The sequence below is a fragment of the Typopeltis vanoorti genome, chromosome 10, assembly GCF_054136105.1.
Source record: "Typopeltis vanoorti isolate ZY-2024b chromosome 10, IOZ_Tvanoo_1.0, whole genome shotgun sequence".
Taxonomy (NCBI): Eukaryota; Metazoa; Arthropoda; class Arachnida; order Uropygi; family Thelyphonidae; genus Typopeltis; species Typopeltis vanoorti.
The window spans coordinates 136,703,803-136,726,387 of record NC_143558.1 but is presented as its reverse complement, the minus strand read 5'-3'; the positions used below and the strand labels follow the sequence as shown (position 1 = coordinate 136,726,387).

At 36.0% G+C, this 22,585-nt stretch overlaps 1 protein-coding gene across 2 annotated transcripts in view; it reads right to left on the bottom strand.

Annotated features, from left to right (window-relative positions):
* Positions 1–22,585, bottom strand: part of LOC150102826 (xylulose kinase) — a 268,998-nt gene that overhangs the window by 90,565 nt on the left and 155,848 nt on the right. For both annotated transcript variants that reach the window (XM_090398826.1, XM_090398827.1), the window contains exons 11-12: positions 13,353–13,426; positions 12,199–12,295 (exon numbers count right to left, since the gene is read on the bottom strand). In XM_090398826.1, the coding sequence (XP_090254952.1) occupies positions 12,199–12,295; positions 13,353–13,426 (171 nt within the window). The remainder of the gene's footprint in view (positions 1–12,198; positions 12,296–13,352; positions 13,427–22,585) is intronic.

Genomic DNA, 22,585 nt, shown 5'->3' with positions numbered 1-22,585 from the left:
AAGTGCTCACTCAGTACTTCTACTATATCAACTGATTCGGTTACCTCCCACCATTGGCATTCTTTAAATCTTTAATTTATGTAAGAAATAAATGGCATATACCATAAATGGCATTTCTTCATCCTAGTGAAGAGGTAACAATGAGCTTAATGTTGCATACACCAGATTGATAGCTTTTAACAAAAGAGGCACTCATTAACTGAACAACCTCTTCTGCATCTGTAATCCTCATGCCATCAGGATTTAGAAGAGTTATTCTTTCATATTCATTCTTTCTTTTACTTGCAGCATATCGATAGAATTCTTGTGGGTTGTCTTTAGCATTGAGAGCCAGTTTCTTTTCATACTCACACTTTGCTTTTCGTACGTTGTGACTATTCTAGCCTGCTGCTTATAACGTTCATAACGGACATCATCCTTATGCAAACAGTATTCTTTCCACATAGTCTTTTTCTTATGAATCTCTTGCTTAATAATATTACTCATCCATTTAACTCCTACTCTATTTATTCTTCGAACTCTCAGGACATATTCTGATATCGCATCATTCAAGTGTTGTTTAAATGCTTCCCATGCACTGTTGATATTTTTTCTATCCAGCAACTGATCCCATTCCAGTGAACTCGGTATACTCCTCAGTTGGTCGTAATTTCCTGCTTTGTAGTTCAGCATGTAACATTTTCTGAATGGAACATTCATAAATTTAGTCACTTTCCAAGTGAGTACCACATGATCACTGTCACCAACCGGAGGCAGAATAGTTATGTTTTTAACTGAAACGCCCTCCCTCTGACACTATAATCAAATCTAACACTCTTTGCCCTTGAGTTCCTTCTGTCACATGCTGCTTGAGGAAGTTGCCCCGCAACAGCTCAATAAATGTATTTTCATTCTTCTCATGAGATTCTACTGCTACCCAATCAATATTTGGATAAAAAAAAAGTCTCCCATTATGATTACTCTTTTAGCACTCATCTTTTCTATTTGTTGATGCATTTGTTCATCACTAGCAACCGATCCACCAGGTCTGTAACAACACCCCACCATGTAATTGATCTTGTTAGATTCCACCTCACACCAGATGGCTTCAAACTCACTGCCACATGAAATATTGTTAGTAGTAGTAGTACTACAATCATAGGTCTCAACTCTAATTGATTCAAGTCATCTGATATCATTAGCAGCATGTCCCCTCCTCTCATATCCTCTCTATCCTGCCTAAAAATACTGTACCCTTGACACTCGATACCAGTTAGTAGGTCTGATTCTGATAGCCAGGTCTCACTAATACCTACAATCTGAGGTCGCAACATATTGACTAAGGCAACAAACTATCCCTTTGTTTCTGATACTTCTAGCATTCATGTACAGCATAATAATCTACTTGTTTGTTCTTTTGTATTGTCTGCAGTCCGCCTGACACAGCTGGACAACTTTTTTTTTTTTCACATTTGACGTCCGTAGATGCCGTATGGTCACTTCCGTACCTCACATGGTTTTGGCAATGATGTCTTCTGCTAGAATAAGTGGTAGGGTCACAGATTCCCTTTCCACACAAAGTTTGTAGGACAATCACAAACATCCATGCCCATGGCAGGATTCGGACCCACAGCCTCTTGGTTGGAAAGCGGAAACGCTAACCACTCAGCCAACCAGGCCAGCAATTACTCTTTTCACGCTCATCTTTTCTATTTGTTGATGCATTTCTTCATCATTAGCAACCAATTCACCAGGTCTGTAACAAAACCCCACTATGTAATTGATCTTGTCAGATTCCACCTCACACCAGATGGCTTCAAACACACTGCCACATGAAATATTGCAAATATTTCATTTGGCACTGGACGAATACAAACCCGAATTCATTCTCTCCTCGACAACACAGTTATATAACATTGTCGCTCTGACACTCACATTCCTCCCTTTATAATTTAGTTTCCCACTCTCTGTGTTAGGTCTCAGACCAGTTATTAGTACATTAGTACAATGGATAGGCTAAGGATTAGATTACCTGGAAACTCTGCTACAGAAACTAAATTGAACGTTTTCAAGCTTTCAATAAGCAGGGGTAGTGAAATTCCTCTACAAGCTAAAGAAAGCAATCACAACATTCTTATCATAGTTGGTGGTCCTAGTCTAATAGAATTTACCACTGGGTCTCTAAAGTTTGGTTCTTGTTTAAAAATTCTTAAGAAACTTTCCACCCCCTCAAATATTACCTTTTCTAACAGTGCTTTGCTTTTCATTACTCACATTTGAAGGTTCTTCCACATGAATGAAAATTTATGGATCACATTTAATGATGATTGTCAGCAGTACTACCTATGGCAGAAAGAGGAATCATATATAAACAGGCCTCATCCACGAAAATATCATCGTCATCATCAAATTCCTGCCATGTGCCCTCAAGGGGTATACAGGATATGATAGTACTACATGAAAAAAATTACATCATTACTAACTTCCTATCTACAATTTTCCTCCAATTCAATCCATTACCTGTCAAGACCTCAACATTATCAGATCTTATTCAGTATTCTAAGACACTTTTTACTGTGTCAGTCCACCTATATTTTGATATTCCTCTAGGTCTTTTCCCTGCCAACCTAGCAGAAAACACTTGTTTTACTAATCTTTCCTCTCCCATTCTGTTTAAGTGACCATACTACCTGAGATTAGCTCTATGGAATTTTTTTCACTTGTCTATGCTACTAATTACATATTTGGTTTTATCCTTTATCCAAGTGTAAACAAACAAAGTTTGCACCTGAATTACTTTCAGGACTGGGGCAACTCGTGGGTGGTATAAGTTCTCATCGCTTGCCTTAGTATCCCATAATGCAAATCACATCTCCTTGAGGATATGTGCTTGAGTAAAGTGGCATGGTCCTCTCCTTGAGGACCATGCCACCTTCCCTTAATGCATAGCATTAAGGGAAGGGTCGCTATCCAGACCGGTTTCTATCTTTATTGAGGTGCTGTTTAAGTAAAGACCTCTCTAAAAATTAGGTGATCCCCCCCAGACCACTCCCTACGAGTGAATGAAGGACCACCCAACTCAGCGGTGGCTCCACTCAATGACAGGCTCATTCCACGACCAAGCTCCAAATCAGTCTGTTACTTGTCAAGACTCTAACATTATCAGATCTTATATTTCTATCGTTTAAGGACTTTGTACCGTATCAATCCACCTATATCTTGGTATTCCTCTGGGTCGTTTTGCTGCCAACCTGCAGAGAACACTTGTTTTGCTAATCTTTCTTCACCCATTCTGTTTAAGTGACCATGCCACCTGAGATTAGCTCTGCTAACGCATTCCTGGATGCTGACAATGTCAAGTTCTTTCCTAATATCCTCGTTTTTAATATGATATTGCCATTGATGCCATCTGTTCACGCTTATAATCTTTCTCAGGACTCTCATATCTGCGGTCTCTAGTCTTTGGTCAAGTGTTTTATTTCTGACCCATCGCTCAGATCCATAAGTTAAAACTGGTTTGAACACTGTCTTGTATACAGCTAATTTAGTGTTCCGACTAATTTCTCTCTTATTCCATATGAATTTATACAATTGACTTCCCACCATACCAGCTTTGCTGATTCTGTTGTCTATTTCTATATTTAATTTACCATCTTCACTAAAAATCGTGCCTAAGTAGCCGAAATGTTTTACTTGTTCTATAGGTTCTCCATTAACAACACAGTTGACATTTTCAATGATTCTGCCTATTTTCATTGTCTTTGTTTTTTTATTGCTGACCTTCATACCATATCTATTACAACAGTTATTCAATTTAGTCAGAGAATCTTGCAGACTTGTAAGGGATTTATATAGAAGTATAACATCATGCACATAAAGCAAAGAGCTGACATTAACATCTCCAATTTTGATATCAAGTTTTATTACTACTTTCCTTCATAATGTGATCCATATAGATAATGAATAACAGAGGGGATAATGTACATCCTTGTCTCACAACAGATTTAACATTAAACCATCTTCCTGTACTTCCTTCAATTCTAATTGCTGACTTACAACTCAAATAAAGACTAAGTATTGCTTGATATAATGCCCCATTGACACCATATAACTGCAGCGTACTGAATAGCTTCTCTCTTGGCACCTTGTCATATGCCTTTTCCAAATCGACAAAACTTAAATACAGATTTTTGTTATATTCCCATGATTTCTCAACTATTTGTCGTAAAGTGAAGATCTGATCCTGACAGCCTCTATTTGGCCTGAATCCAGTTTGTTCTTCACCAAGCTTTTCTTCCACAATTCTTCTCAACCGTTTCTCAAGTATACTTGCATAGATCTTGCCAAGAATACTCAGTAGGGAAATACCTCTGTAATTCTCATATTCGGTTTTATTTCCCTTTTTATATATGGGTACTATGAGAGCTCTACTCCAATCATCGGGAATTCGTCCCTCTGTCCAAGCTTTCTGAATTATGCAGTGCAGCCACTATAACTCTTATACCACCATACTTCAGCATTTCTGGTTGAATATCATCTACTCCTGCTGCCTTTCCACATTTCAAGCCTTTGATGGCTTTTTCTACTTCAAGTATGGATATGTATTCCTGACTGCATGCCTGGTCAGTGTTTTTTACCACTGTGCTGTCATCACTGCTTGTTTCATTTAGCAGTTTTTCAAAGTAATTACTCCATGCTTCAAGGGTATCTTTTTCTCCTGTTTTCATGTCACCTTTATCATCTCTAACTCCTCTTACAGCACTCTTTCCTCCATTCCTAAGCATCTTCAACAACCTCCAGAATATTTTGTCACCTTCTTGATATTTATTTTCTATATTCTTGCCAAAGTCCTCCCATGACTTTTGTTTAGCTAGTTTTACACAGTGTTTAGCATTCTTACATTTGTCTCTGTATTCTCTAAGAGCAAAGCTGACTTATTTGACAGGAACTTTTGATATGCTTTCTTCGTTTCCTTCACTGCCTCTTTAACTTCCTGTGTCCACCATGGAGTTCTGATTTTTTTATCCATGCAGACAAACTCACCACATGCCTCTCTGGCAGAATCAATCAATGTTTTCTTTAGAGTTTGCCAGTGAATCTCTAAGGTTTGATTTCTGTTCTCAAACTCTTTCATTTTTTCTTGAATAATGTTTGTGTATTTTAGTCTACAGTTCACATCTGAGAGCTGCTCAACTTTTATTCGCTTTAAAACTTTCTTACATGTTATTCTTTTCAATATGAAATGCAATTTTATCCTGCTCAAGACTAAATAGTGATCACTTCCAATTTCAAATCCTCTGTACACTCTGGTGTCCTGCACCAAGGAGAAAACATCACTATCAACAATAACATAGTCAATGAGACTTTTCTTATTCCTTCCCTCTTCTCTCCATGTGAATTTGTACACATTTTTATGTTGGAACATGGTGTTAGTAATACCCACTCCATGTCCTGAGCAGAAATCCAACAGATATTTGCCATTATTATTAGCTTTGCTCTTTTCTCCAAATATTCCCAAAATATTTTTGTATGTCTCACAATCCTTTCTTACTCTGCTATTTAGATCCCCAACAAGGACCAACTTATCCTTTTTCATTGTGTCAGTTGCTTTTTCTAAAGCCTCAAAAAATTCCTCCACTTCTACCTTAGTAGAACTTTCTGTGGGACAGGCACAAATAAGTCTCATTGTCCAGTTCCTCATTTAGATCTGAAATAGGCGACTTCAAATTTTACATGATGTCACCATTCCAGAATCTAACAATTAACAAAAAATATATATGCATACTTATCTTTTAGCACAGTGTCACTGGTTTTTTTTTTGTAACAACATCTTGTATGATAAACTGTGAATTATGTGAATTTAAATTAATGTATCTATATGTCTAGCATGAATGTAAGTCAGCAAAAAAGGGGTAGATATGAGAGAAATCATTACTGAAATATTATAAATGAAAGAATGCGTATTATTCAGCAACATAGGGCAAAGATCGCCCTAATAATATAAGAGCAGCGTAAGCACCCACGGAAATCACATCTGAGAAGACATCATGACGCATACGTTCCCAGAAACAAGAAGTCCCGTATTTGATTGGTGAAGTCACCCAGCCTGAGACCAATGGGTGAGACGATAAGAGAAATTCAAACTCGGAAAGGTGGCGCTCTAGGGGAGCGTATAAAACCCGCGACACGGAAGTAAATCACCCCCGTTTTTTCTTGTTCCTGCATTTCTCTTCGTGTGCTCCAAGAGTTCATCGCAGTTCAGCTCTCATTTTTGAGGGCTGACTTACGAAAAGTTCTGGCATGACACCGCAGCAGATTTCGGCAAAATCAACTGTAGGCCGTCAATGAGAAGGTCATCGACATAAAACCTTAGCAGAGAGATAGCACCCAACTCAGGTGAGCATGTGTAACCCACATGGCGATAAAATCGAGACAATCAGAATCGAAACAAAGAAGGAAGGATAGAAGAAAACCGATAAAGAATAGATAAGTACTCTCATTTGTTCTAGCCCCTTTTGAGAATTGACTAACAGTGTTAAGAGAATGCATCTTAAAATTTGTAATGGAAGAAAGAGTGAAGAACTAAGATTTATGTAAGATGTATGTAAATGACTATGCTTTTAAAATGAACTTTAAGAACCCAAGACTTCTAAGAATTCAGTTAACATTATTAGTGGCACCTGATAATCTATGTTTATCCTAAAGGTTAAGTTTATCTCTAACTTTAAGACCCACGCTGGCGCAGAAAAAAAATAAATTTTGCCTGAGTGACCAGGATAACTCATAGAATTCAGGGAACAGATAATCTCTGGTGGCCCTTAAAAGGTATAAGAGAAGCGAGACATAACGTTAAGATTAATATTAATGAAGATCACATAACAATGCCACAACCAACTTAACAAAGAGGTACATGCAATAGAATTTGATATAGCGGCTGAAGTAGGAAAGGATAAAGTTAAATACATTGCCTCGATATATCAATATCAGAGATATACGACGCAACACCATTCTCATATTTGCCCACATTACTCTACTTGAGACTGACTGCCATTCAAGAAGATTAGCCTCGTATTTTGTGTTGAATACTATGGCTACTCCTTCTTTTCCTTGATTGTCATTGACTGAATATAACATTTTGTATTTATTGCTCAGAAAGATCTCACCAGTTTTTGTCTTTTTTGTTTCAGTCACCCCTATTATGTCGATCTGGTACTTATCTAATTCCTCAGCTAGCTCCATTTCTTTGCCATTCAGGCTTCTTATGTTGATAGTACCAATCTTTAATTCTGGTGATGTTGAGTTAGGGTTTGTTTTCAGATTTGTTCTAGTAGCTGACTTTTTGCTGTTCGCCCTGGTTCCCTGGCAAAAACAACGGCGGCCTTGTTTAACCGGGCGACGCCCCAGCCGGCATGAAATTTTGTCATGTTGTACTATCATTTTTTATTTTAGTTTCACCAATAAGAATACATAACTGGTAATTAGTTTAAGGAATTAACAACGCAAATGAAGTATATTAATTAAAGGTAATTTTAATGAATCACTTCTATATTTCGGCAACGTCACATTGCCATCTTCAGGAACATAAAGATATGGTATGTGCACGCAGGCACTAACACAAAGCAAATGAGGAAGAAAGCAAGAAACTAATATTGTTCCTAAAGTCCTAATGGTGCCCTCTTGCAGACTAATTTGGTAGTCTTGGCTGTTGGGCTGAAGTTCTCATAATGTAAGTCTCCCAAATTTGGGGTAGTTTCATGCACCCAAATTTGTTGAGGTTAGGAACGTTTTTTAGAGCTGCTTAAGATTCTTTCTCAACAAATTTGGGTGCATGAAACTACCCCAAATTTGGGAGACTTACATTATGAGAACTTCAGCCCAACAGCCAAGACTACCAAATTAGCCTGCAAGAGGGCACCATTAGGACTTTAGGAACAATATTAGTTTCTTGCTTTCTTGCTCATTTGCTTTGTGTTAGTGCCTGCGTGCACATACCATATCTTTATGTTCCTGAAGATGGCAATGTGACGTTGCCGAAATATAGAAGTGATTCATTAAAGTTACCTTTAATTAATATACTTCATTTGCGTTGTTAATTCTGTAAACTAATTACCAGTTATGTCTAACCAACGTATAAGCCTTGCTACTAGAATCAATAAGAATACAATTTGGCCGGCTAAATCCCAAATTGCCAGCCCATCCTCGTTCGTTCAGTATCCAAGTAGATACCCAACAGGGTGCACCACGAGAAAGTGAGGATTGGACATCAGGGCAGAAGCCCTGGTCAGTTCTCTGCATTCCTTTAAATTCCTCCGCATTCCTTTTATCCATGAAAATATGAAATACATAATCCACAAGAAAAAAGAAAAATGTCTTCACAGACAGTGGCTGAAGTGTCTATCCATAAGAACAGAGATTAAACCAGTGTGTCTGGAGCAATTAGTCACAACTTCTGCCCAGGAAATTATGAGAAAAAAGATTTCTCTGTCTGGAAATTCAGCAGCTTATGATGAGATCTGAGCCAATAAAGTCATGATGCATCAGGAGAAAAAGAATGGTCTCAGAGACCTAGAAAGAGCTATAGTTTTGAAAAATTTGATCTGCAAAACATCTCTCTGAAGCTTGTGCTGAAAGCCTACCTTCAACTTCATTCTATCAGATACTCACTGCAGTGAATTAAAACATAAGCAAAGCAAATAGAGAAGAACAGAATGCTAACCACTTCTCTGCATCATTAACAGCAAAACAGTTCACTTGGGACTATTTGATAGTCTCAAATTAAGAAGAGCATGTTATTCTTTAATTTGCTAAAACAAAAGGCAAAGAACTAAGCTGTCCTATCAAAAGTCCAGACTCATGTCTCAAAGATGTTGAAGAATAGTGTATCCCCACACAACACTACAGTATACTAATAGACTTGTCTGTGCTCATACCTTTGTGAACTATTAAATAACTAGGACTTTAGAAGCCTCTTACAAATAAGCAGATAGTAACTTAGTAAAGCTAAGTATCTTTAATTTTAGACAATTTCTAACAAGTATATTTTAAGCCCACTGCATTTGTGTGTCTGTTACCATTACTGAAGTTGCAAATGTTTCTCGTAAGGCAGGAAGTTTGCCATTTATATGTTTGTCTTTGACACAGTGACTACTAAACAATCACATCTCAATATCTGCTGTTTAGCAAAAAAAGTAACTTTTCCAATGATCAAGTGATGGATCTGTTTCCACTCAGATCACATACTGAGGTTCCAACAAGCATGTGTGAAATTTTAAAAAGAATGTTACTATCTAGCTCTGCACTGAATGTTGATCATATCTTTCAAATTCCTTGCATCCTGAAAGCATTACCATCTGATAACATAATAAGGGTTTTTCTATGTTGTTGCCATGCGAATTTATACACATCTTTATATGATAAATATGATGGTGGTAATGAATAGAAATCCAGTAAGTACTTATCCGATATTATTAATGTTGATTTAAAAATAAGTTTCCCAAAACATTTCTGCATGATCATCAAATTCCTGATATGTACCCTCAGAGGGTGTACTGGAAAAGTACACCCTCTGAGGGTACATGAAAAGTTTACATCAGATTAATTTGGAGAAAAACTGCCAAAAGGAAATTAGAAGACCAGAATATAAGATTATCACTACCATACTTCTTACTGTATCAATTTTCAATCCACCTAAATCTTGATCTTTATCCTACCAACAAATACCTGCTTTGTTAATCTTTCTTTTTCCATTCTGTTTAAGTGACCATACCATCCGAGATCAGCTTACAATGTCAAATTACCTAAGTGAACAAATGATTCTACCATCTGTTCTACCCTAATCTTAGAACTCTCAAATTTGGAAATACTTTGTTCTTTGATCAAGTGTTTTATTTCTAACACAGCACTCTGATCCAAAAGTTAAAATTGGTTTGAAGTCTTGTACACAGCAAGTTTTGGCTTCTTCTTCTCTCTTCCATCATCTATGTGGATGATGATGATGAAATTTATCTTCTAACTAAAGTCTTCCTGTGACTTGTTTATCTACTTTTACACAATGCTTTGCTACATTTTTCTCTATGCTCTCAGACCACAAGCTGGCTTACTTGCCTGTAATTTTCAATACATTTTCTTCTTTTCTTGGACTGCCTGTTTAACTTTATGAATCCACCATGCAGTTCAGATTTTTCTATTCTTACAGACCTTACCACCTGCCTCTCTGGCTGAATTAGCATTATCTTCATGTCTGACACTATATCTCCAAGGTTTGGATCTTGGTTTTAAACCTCATTTTTTCTTTATTAATATTTGTGTCTACAGTTCACATATGAAATCTGCCTGACTAAAAAGTCATGAAGTCAAATGCCTCTATATAAAAAAACTGCATAGCACACTTCCTTTAAAAGGTATATACTACAATTCATTACAGGAAGACCACTAATCAAGCCAGTATGAGCCTTCAGGGAGGCTTCATTAGTGGAAGCTAGACCAGAAACAATGGAAAGAGTCATATTTCTATATATAAATAATAATATGATGATATACCATTTTGCTAAAATATTCTGGATGAGAGACAGCTAGTTTTAATATGGTAAAAAAGATTTTAATTCAGATAAAAAGTAGTTTTCAGTGATCTAAATAACTCATCCTATCACATAGTGTGCCAAAAATAAGACTGATCTCAGATCAGTGTTATGACTTATGCCTGAGATCTTTTTGATCTCAGACATAAATTCTCCCATGCACATTAATCTTATATATTTATTTAAGCTTCTCAAGAACCATATTGGATATCCAGTTCATTCTGTAGAGAGAGATTAACAGATATTGTTTTACTTTCACAAATGAAGCATCTGTCAATACCTCAGATCTTTTCACCACAATGTCCTAAAACTCCCCTTCCAAGCAAAAGAAAGATAATTTCCTAACAATAAAAAAAAAAGTGAAAGAATAGCATAAGTCTAAAGAAAGCTAACCTATAAGGAAATATATCTCCACATTAGCTCCTTTTATCATCCTCAACAAAATTTGGGAATTATCACAACCTTAAAGAAGGAGAGGTGATATGATTGAGACTTTTAAACTGTTGAGAGGTGGTTACAGGGTTGACACTGGGGAGTTCTTTCCTTGGTTGAACAGAGGGAAGGATTGATGATAAGAGGCCATCCCTGGAAGTTACAAAAGGAATCTGTGAGCAAGAGGGTGAGGAGTGGTTTCTTTGCATGGAGGGTGGTTGAACCATGGAATGCATTGCCTGATGGAGTGGTGACAGCGAAAACAGTCAATGAGTTTAAGGAGTGGTATGATAGACTTTGTGTTTCTTAGGGGGGGGGGGTACCTCCCCCCTCGACGAATCTTGATAGACTTTGTGTTTCTTAGGAAAGACCTCCCACGATGAGTCTTTTGACTCCATGGAGACCTGAATAATAATAATAATAATGCTACAAGAATAAATTTAATTTTTTCAGTAGCCATTTTGAAGAAATCTTCTATTCCATTAGTGGAATAGAAGATCACTCTTATGTTGGGGGGAAAAAAAAAATCTTACCCAACACTGGAAGAATGTCAAAATATACAGTGCAGTTTCTAAAACTCTCATACCCTACAAGATGTTCTGTTTGCCAAAAGTTAGCATTCCTTTAAAAGCATCCTGGGGTTATACTTATACAAGATTCCATATACCTGCAACAAAGATCACATTGAACAAAAGCTTTGAAATCTTAAACTGAACAGGGTTGACTGAATTTTAAATATGACCTAGTTGCTTCTCAGAACATTATGAAATGGATTGTTTTCCAGGTAAGACATTGAGGTAGAGGACTAACCTCTTTTTAAGGAATCCTCTGAAGTAATATGATCACATGGCACCATATTTCATGGCATGTGAAAGTCTCTTATACAAGACCTTGTAACACAATGAATGTTTCACACTTTATGTCTAACAGTGCGTAATTATCTACATTATTATCTACATTCTAACTGAATGTTAGAAGCATTCAGTTTTTTGTTTTTTGTATAATCTCTAGTATGTTTATCTTCCTGAAAAGCTGTCAGTTAATGTGATCTACAACTTTTACATGTTTCACTTTCTACTATTTTTTACAATAAATCTGTTAATGTAGTTTTTGTTACTTGTTGTTGCCAATAAGGTCTGCTGTTTTAATATTAATATTTAAAAATATTTAATATTTTTTTAATAATCTTAAGTAATGAAATGTTTCTTACCAATCTTATATCCCAGATTTTCTGCATGGATTCTTTTTGAAAGAAACTGGCCTTCTATTAATGCTCTAACTTCAACTTCTTTTGAAAATCTTGCTACCTGTATATGGATAATTGAAAATGAATCACATTTAACTTTAGGATTCAGTATTTGCTACATAATGAGGTTTAATGTATATGGAATTTTGCTCATTTCCATAACTTTTGCATTACATAAAATGTGAGAGTGACACAAGGCTTATGGAATCAGAAGACTCATCGTGGAAGAGCCATTTATTTACACGCTATCTTACTTCTCCCTAAACTCATTCAACTAATAGAGCACCCATAACTACTATTGACAATCCATTTCTGCTCATACACCTATCACCAAGCCAAAAACCTAGTCTTAACACACTAGCATCACTTCCACTGGTGATCCCTCATTTTCTACCTTCTTGCAATGTACTGAAAAGTCATCAATGTCAATCCTATAAAATCCCTTAATAACTTGAATGCTTCTATCATGTCTCCTCTTTTTAGTTTATCAGCTAAATTTTGAAGCCTACAGATTGTCAATTTAATCTCATAGGGAGCATTCCACAGATATGCCACAATCTTTGTCACTCACCTCTGGATCCTCTCCACAACTTCATCGCCAGAAGGCCACATCTGGAATCCCAGATGTGGCCTTCTTAAAGCTTTATATAGGGGAACAATAACCTCTGTATTTATGCTTGTTGGTCTTCTTCAACAACCATGTAATCTGATGTGCTATTTTGGTTACCTGTACAATATGTCCTCTAAACTTCAATTCTCTATCCACGATCACCCCAAATCCCTGGCCCCAATGTTTCCTGCAGTTCAGTTCCATCAATATATTACAAAGCTTCTGATCTCTTCCATCTCTTTGACTGATGTCATCTGGATTATTCAATTCCAGTGAACAGAGACTGTTTTTTTTACCAGTTCCCTGAATAGCTTGGCCTTGTTTAATTGGTTAACTTCCCCAGTAACGATGAAATTATTACTGTGTATCTGTGATTAAAAGCCAATACAAATGCAATATGGTCAGCCTAGTTTTGATCCTTAAGTGACTGAGGTGTCAAATTTTAAAAACTTGTGGGATTATTATGTCAGTAAAATTTTATACCAAAAAGAATATTTAGAATACTTACCTGTTGGTCATGTTTATTGTATCGGAAGTCTCCAATGACTGGTGGAACAATCTCCATGAGATCAAAATACATACCTGAAATTGATAAATGCATGAGCATAAAGAAAATGTTAATGTATGACCTGCACATAAGAATAGCTAAGAAATCTTTTTTCCACCCCTGTGTGTTCAGAAACAAACAATAACCTGTATATTATAAATGATAGGCTTTGCTCAAAAAAGGAAAATTACAGTTATACTGAATTATATCAAACCACTCTTAGATTTGGGAATGCACATCCTAGTGATAACTTCAGGAAATCTGATGTGAGAATGTACTAAGCATTGTGATGAAAAGGTTGTATAATCAAACGGTTAATGCTATTCAAGTTCAATGCAAAATTATATATGCAAGAAAGCTTCGAATATCTGATGGGGGCTGTTAAATATTATTTAGGATGTTACTGCCAAAAATAACTGACCTGGATAGAATCTTGCTCTTCACCCACTACTCTGAAGTGGCTGTAGGGCAGGATTTCCAGATTAAACATTAATCTGGAAATACCATGGATAAACTGTTTTTTGTTTATTTTTTTAAAATAGCAAAAGAAACCTTTTGTGGGTAGGAGGACACATAACATTATTTTATCTTTGTATAATGTGAAATTGTTCATCAAATTCCTGAATATACCCTCAGGGGATGTGCAGGATATCATGATAATAATGATGTTTTTCATATAGTACTAATTTCCTATCACCAATTTATCTCCAAATTAATCTGTTATCTGTCAAGACTAATATTATATCTCACTAGCTGAGCCCTCCTGCTTTTCCAAGGTGAACTTCAGGACTGCTAACTCGCGAAACTGCTACATATCACTGGCCGTATCTGAAATATTCACCTCTTAAATCTAAATCTGAGTATCTAAGGGTGTGAGTCCTTGGACTTTATTAATCATCATTGCATAGCTTACTTTGCTTCCAATTTTTTTTTATATTTAGATTTTAATATTTCATCCCTTTTACTTTCAACACAATCAGTTATTCTTAACAAAATGTAACACTGTTCATAACTATTTACAAATTTCCCATCGTCATCATACTTACCATTGATATATTTTACAAGTTTTAGGCTGAGCCCTCCTGCTTCACTGATACTTTTGTGATATGTACAATTGTGAACGTTGTAATACTTCTTTGTAAACAACATTAGAAGTTTCATCATCCTTGACAAATTCTCAGTACTGTTAACTCAAGAACATGCTACATATACGTGCCTGTTTCCTTCAACTTCGTGAATAGTCACTGCAAAGCAAACTCTTATTGGAAATTGTAACCGTTTGAATGAAAATGGATAGTCTGAAAGGAATGAGGGTTTATCAGAAGTATGAAGACAATTTCTCCGATACCAGAATCTGTACATATCACAGCTTCTATCATATTTGGTTTCAACAATTTTATTTGAAGCCTAGTTCCATTGCAAAAATTTGGATGGTGTAAATTTTGGAGTGGCATAATAGGAACACCTATTCTCAAATTAATTTCATGACCAGCCAATCCAGGTGGATTAAGTGAATTTAAAAATTCCATGGGAAAATTAAGTGCATCATCTACATCCACAGGAGTATCTACTGATTTGTAAACATGAACAGATACATTAACCCTATTAAGAACCAACTCGTTCGTTATTGACATGCCATCACTTCGAGGTGTCACGATAGTTCTCTCCCTGAACCAAGAAAGTGACTTTTCTGCTATGTTCTCAACAGATGGTTAGACACTGCGCAACAGTTCGTCTGCACTTTGGACAATTTTCCCATTCAATATTTAACTGTGTTAATATAATTTTTCCATCTCTTTGCTGTAAATGTTAAAAATTGTCTTCACCATCACCAATTTTTAACATTTTTGAGGGGAAAGTGCATTAGAGTCTCCATGCAGGTGAACACACATATTGGTTTTGAGATAAAACTTCTCTATATATCATGCCATAGTGAAGATTTCCTAAGATAGGCATTCACTTCGTCAGCCCTGGTTCTGTAGGATATGACGAGCAGTGTTTGTTGAAAATCACCAGCAAATAAAACAGTTATTCCACCCATCTTCAATCGTCTGATCTGATATCCCTCAGTGTTCTGTCAACCACTTCAATAGATGTTTTCTGGGACATTGTACATTCATCCCAAACAATCAAAGAAATTATTATTTTTATGGCTATTTTGCCTGCTTTTGTTCAGGAGTGCCCCTTTTTTAATGTCATTGGCTTTTTACTCAAGAATTCTTAGGGCATTGAAGATGTATTTTAGAGACATATATATATGTAGCATAATAGAAGAAAATTCGGACATACCCTTTTTTGGATGTTGTTGCCTGTCTTCTTTCTGCGGTGTGCATACTTCTGCTGTTTGCAGAAGTGTGGGAGATTTAATGTTGAAAAAACCCAGATTTCTTTGTATAATATATACATATATTATTTTTAAAGGTGGGTGGAGTGCTTTTTTGTAGGGTGGGAAAAAGATGAAAAGGGAGTTAAAAATAGCAACTGTTTTTTAGAGGAAGGGGAAGGGTTTATGGGAAAAGGGGGCCGGGGAGAGGGTTGACGGGGTGCGAGCTGTTTCGACCGTGTAGGTCGTCGTCTGAACTCATGGAGCAAGTGGATGGTATGTTGTGTCGGCTTGGTGTTTCTGCCTTTGAAGTGTTTGTGTTCTCACCTATCGGTCGGAGTTGTGACCTAATTTTTATGTTGTGAAGCTTCCAACACAAGGAGATTATGTAGGGTTGGTGGACATTGATTGAGTTCTCATCACATTTTATGGCTATCATTTCTGATATTCAGCATCATTGTTTCGTTGTCTTGTCTGTCTATTATGATAGCCTTGTCGATTTGGGGGTATGTTTTTGTAATAATTTCGACAAATTACTTTGTTTTGATATATTGCACATAAGTGTATCATTAATCACATTTATAAGTGGTATGATTCATACTTTGAAAGTAGAATGAGCAGTTCAACCACCATGCAATAGAGTAACTACGATACCTGAGGATGCCACAGCCAGAGCAATTTTACCTTGGCTTCTTAACTTAGCTAATAATAAATTTAGTAAAAATGTTTTCCCAGTACCACCTGGAGCATCCAAGAAAAACTGTTTCCTTTCTTTTAGGCTTGCACGGTGATCCGAATGCATTTTTGGAAATTATGGAGACAACTACCGTGTTTGAATAAAAACTTTAGTTTAATATTACTAAAATTTTACAATTCGACGTTTCGACCTTTATGTCAAGGTCATCTTCTGGAGCGTACAAATATACACAAGAAACAAGCTATACTACAATCATACTGGTTCGTTAAAGACACTGACTAACCGCTACCACAATTGTTGGCCTGACCTCTGGTGGGAGAAAAAAAAAAAAAAAAAAAAAAATTATACATCAACGCTAGAGTCCTATTATTTGTGTTGTCTACTATACACATATATTAACATCGTTCCAGCCAGTTGGAGTGGAATGGTTTCTAATACTAGTGGATTGGCTAGAGTCCTGACTTATGTTGAATCTTTCATATTAGGTTAGCTGAATGTGTGCCATCCAGATCCTTGGAATTTTCATACCATCTTTATTGTTGATATTTGGGTGGTTTATCAGGATTTCACAGGATTCTTTAAATTTTCTTTCGTACCATGTTTTTGTGTGGTGTAAGGAGCAGGTGCTTTTCCAGTTGATTTGGTGTAAGGTGTTAAGTGCATGGTCTGAGAGGCCTGCTTCACCCGAAAAACTGTTTCCCTGATTGACTTTAATAGCTTATTGAAACATAGTGAAAAACTTCAGCTTGATCTGAAGTTAGTGATTGTTCGTGACGACTTAATAAATCCAGAAGTTCATTGAAACTGTATGAGGTTTCCCGGATTAAATCTGTATCTAGAGGCAAAGGATAATTCAGTATTGGAAGACCAAAATCTTTAACACTTTTGTCACTTATTGACTTAACAATTGATTCAAGTCTCAGTAATGCCTCGTTATATATGTTGCTTCATTAAACAGAGTCTGAGAATGAATAGAACATTCTTGGTGTAAGATATCTTTCGAGAAATGATTTTTGTAAGTTGATCATAGCGAGAGAGGGTCATTTATGTTGCAGTGAACCAGCATTACACCGAACAAAAGGCGCAAAGATGATGGTGAGTTATGAAATTATTGCACTAGTAAGATGCTAAGACATTCGGACTAGTGAGAATCATCTTCTATCAAAATCTTCTATCCTTCCACACGTATCAGGAAAATTTGTAAATAAAAGCAATCAGCATTATTGGAATGTACACTAAAAACATGACCTAGAGCATTGCTCTTTTTCACACCAGGATAACCATCCATGTTGGCACCCTGTTTTCTTTGTTGAAATTTATTTTGATTCCAGGTGTAGTATGTAGGTAGCTTGTTATATGTCAGTGTTTTGGCAAAATTATCTTCGATGCATAACTTAAAAAAGGCTGTTAATGTTGTGTCCCTTGATGCCTCCATTATGTTGAGTGCATTACTTTCTGTGAAGTATTATTGTTGACCATTTTTGAGATGAACAACGGTTGGATGATGCTCATGAATATTATTATTATTACCTAACACCTCCAGGGAGTCCAAAGACTCATCGAGGAAGGGTACCTACTCTACAAATCTCCGTCTCCACCACTCCACCAGCCTCAACTAACTTCATCATCAGTCAGCAGTGGTGATAGTCGCCATCTACTGCCGACTATCACCACATCACAGTATTTTCACAAACAAACATCCATGCCCACGGCAGGATTCAAACCTGCAGCCTTTTGGCTGGAGAGCGGCAACAGATAAATATCAAAAGATAAAATCTGCCAAACAGCTTCAGAGGTGCTGATGTATCGTCTGGTATAGATCTACTTCGCTACATTCATTTTGCAAACAAAATAAATGTCTCTTGGTCTGAGCCCTTCTCGATATACTTGCATACATATTTAATGGATTTCACGGAACTGTAAATTTCAACATTTATGTGTACATTAAAGGTTCGCAACAAAACCGGATTATAAGGCATCATAATCTGGCGATTATCAATTTCAAAAGTTCCTTCGCTATTATCAATTTCAAAAGTTCCTTTGCTATTATCAATTTCAAAAGTTCCTAGCAATCTAGCCACCATCAAAAGGAGCATGTCAACGGTATCATGGATAACCATCCTCACCTGTTTGAGTTTCATTAAATGATGATCTTGGATATCTCTTCGTGCACTTTCCTGACTTCATGCAAGGTGAGTTTGGATGAGCAGGTCCACATGGACTGTGCACCATATGTTTTGTTATGATATAGAACAGTTCTTTGTCACATTGAAGAGAAGGTATCTCGGTTTTATTCTATCTTCATTTTATCTTCAAGCCAAATCAATATGCGAGCATGTGGCAATCCCCTTATTTACCATTCTACTGAATACATACATATATATAGCACAGCAGCACCTACATGCTCTAAAACTCTTGTGCTTTGTGATGAGATTCATCAATTTCATCAGCTTACTGCGAAAAACTATTGCAATGATGTCATACCTGTCATAAGTCTTATTACTGGGTAGCAAATTTTCAAAAATTTCTGGCCAATTACTGTTGCATGTGAAGGTAATGAAAAGTCAATATCACCATATGCTCTAACATAGACCATTGCATCCAGAGTCTTTTCGTGGAAACAATTGGGCTTCCTACGAAAGAAGAAGGCAATATTTAAATTCAGTCAATGTTTAAAACATTTTCATTCAGTGTGCAATGCATTGCAGAGATGTATATAATTTTCTACCCATTTTAAACACATGTATGTGAGATGCTCATACTCAATTTTAGCATACATATTAACCCAGTATTGATTGATGAGTTGACCATATCTATGTAGTGAATTTTAATTTTCCATCCATACCATCATGCGTACACATAAAAATTCATTGCTGAAACAGTTTTTCAACTTGTAGGTTCTCCACTTCCTGGATTCATTTGTGGTAAATCAATACAATATCCCCCTCTCATCTGCAAAATTAAACTGGATATTGGAGTGCATCACAGGGTCTATGCATCTCACATATCTGTTTCAGTCTATTGTCGCGACCATGTAAAATTATGTCTTTGCAGTTGAATTCTTGCCAAGTAATGACAATCACTACTTCATTAGGCATGGCCATGAATCTGCCTGCGTGATATCCTGTCAGTACTCAGTTTGCATGTATGGCCAATCTTAGTTCTTGCACATTGTTAGCATTCCCTATAGCTGACTTAAGTTTGTATACATGTTATGCTGATAAACATTATTTGTAAATCAAATACAATTTCTGAGTTCAACCCTGTTATCTGACTACAATGGAAAGCTGCTTGTTTATGTATATTTGAAAAAAAATAAATTTGTGAAAATTTATGATCATTTGGTTCAACTGTCAACAAACTTCCAGCCAAATGGTACATTTGAAAATGGTTACCTTGAAAGTAGGCATCAATCCCCTTTCATCTATTTGCTTCACACCAAATGATGTCATTTGAAATGTAAGCTTGAATAGTTTCAATAAATTGATTCATCCCGCAAGCAGGCAAACCGGCCCCATGAACACACACGGATCTACAGCCATAAATACTTAATCCCCCATCAGGGGGCTCAACTCGCCCCAATAGCGACAGGGGAGAAAAAGGGAGGAAACTCCATACAAATAAATAAATAAATAAATAAATTAGACTGTGGATGTTCTACTGTAATGAGTGACAATAATGGTTCAGGAGGAGCTGTGATTTCATTTAGTTTCACCTTTCCGTTCAAACAACACATTCCAGGAGGTTCATGATTGTATTTAAGTGCTTTACAGTGTGACATACTACAGCCACAGTATCGATCACAACTGTTGAATATCTTATATTATATTACAATCGTAAGAGAGAAAGCAGATTGTTCCTTATTATTCCAAGAAACTTCAATTTCACTCTGTCTGTTTAGTCTCGTATGCCTTGGTACAGGAGTTGAGTGACTTATAGAACTTGCTCATCATCATGGCATATTGGAAAAAAAATAAAAAACTGACTAATAATTATAAAAACATATCATAATATCTAACAACAGAATTTAACAATAGTAAAATTAACAATATCTGGCCACAGGTAATAACAAAAGAACTCTAAAAATATCTAAAAAAATGGCTGTGGCCAGATATTGTTAAACTGCAGGGAGGGAGGTAAAAAAAATTAATCACTGCTCCATAATCTGGAGGTGTGCACTGATGAAAATGCATATAAACCATCTTTGGAACATCCTCTATCTATTGAAGAAATCATCAAAATCGGTCAATTCATTCTTGAGTTCTAAGCGAACATCGAAAACAAACTTTATTTTATATATAGAGAGATAAGGGATTTTTAATTGCATCAATCCACCTAGATCTTTAGTCTTACTCTCAGTATTTTTCCTGCCAAAGACTACTTGTTTTGCTAACCTTTCCACTCCTATTCTGTTTAAGTGACCATACACCTGAGATTGGCACTGCTAACAATCTTAAGTTCTTTCCTAATATCGTCATTTAATTTATACTGCCATCTGTTAACTCCCTTAATCTTTCTCAGAACTCTCATATCTGTGGTCTCATCTTTGATCAAGTATTTTACTTGCTCATCTCTACGATTCAAGTTGATTTGAATACTGTTTTCTATACTGTTAGTTTTGTAACCATAATGCAAAATGTGAAAAAATTGTTTTCTTCAATAAATATGGAACATTAATAATGCACTCTTTTGGTATATAGCATTTACAGCGTCTTTGAGAAAGTGTAGAAATTCGTACCTTATTAATAAATAATAATTATAAGGTAAGAAAAAAAAAGTCATATGGTACAGTAGTTCATCATCATCAAATTCCTGAAATGTACTCTCAAGGAGGTGTACAGGATATTATGACAGTACTACATGAAGAACTTACATCATTATTAACTTCTTATCAACAATTTTTCTCCAAATCAATCTGTTATCTGTAAAGACTCCAAAATTATCAGAACTTATATTTCTGTCTTCTAAAACACTTTTTCACTGTATCAATCCAGCTATATCTTAGTCTTGCTCTGGGTCTTTTTTCTGCCAACATGGCAGAGAACATTTCTTTTGCTAATCTTAAATTCAGGAGGGGGTCACTTACCTCTCCCATTGTAGAATGGGAGAGGTAAGTGACCATACCACCTAAGATTAGCTCTGCTAACACATTCCTAGATGCTAACAATGTCAAGTTCTTTCCTAATATCCTTATTTTTAACATAATATTGCTATTGATGCCATCTGTTCACACCCCTAATCTTCCTCAGGACTCTCATAACTATAGTTCTAGTCTTTGGTCAAGTGTTTTATTTCTAACCTAGCTCTCAGATCCATAAGTTCATATTGGTTTGAACATTTCTTATATACAGCTAATTTAGTGTTTTGACTAATTTCTCTCTTATTCCACATAAATTTATTCAGTTTACTTCCTACCATACCGGCTTTGTTGATTCTATTGTCTATTTCCATATTTCATTTACCATCTTCACTAAAAATTGTGCCGTAGCAGAAATGTTTTACTTGTTCTATAGGGTCTCCATTCATGATGCACTTGATATTTTCAATGTTCCTGCCTTGTTATTGCTGATTTTCATACCAAATTTATTGCAACAGTTATTCAATTTAGTCAGGGAATCTTGCAGACTTATATTGGATTTAATTAAAAGTATCACCTGCATAAAGTAAAGAGCTGAAATTAACATCTCCAATTTTGATATCAGGTTTAATATTGCTTTCCTTCATAATGTGATCCATATAGATAATGAATAACAGAGGAGATAATTCACATCCTTGTCTGACACCAGATTTCACATCAAACTATTTTCCTGTACTTCCTTACAACTCAAATAAAGACTAAGTATTGTTAAGTATATATAAGTATACTGCTAAGTATTGCAAGTATATAATGCTCCACTGACACCATATAACTGTAGCGTTTTGAATAATTTTTCTCTTGTCACCTTTTCATATGCCTTTTGCAGGTCTACAAAACTTAAATATGGATTATATATTTGGTTTAATCCTTTATCCAAGTGTAAGCAAACAAAGTTTGAGCCTGAAATATTTTCAGGACTGGGGCAACTCGTGGTAAAGGTGGTATGAGTTGACTACTTTCTTACTACCTCCCATAATGCAAAGCACATCTCCTTGCAGACATGTATAATGCTATGCATTAAGGGAAAAGCCACTACC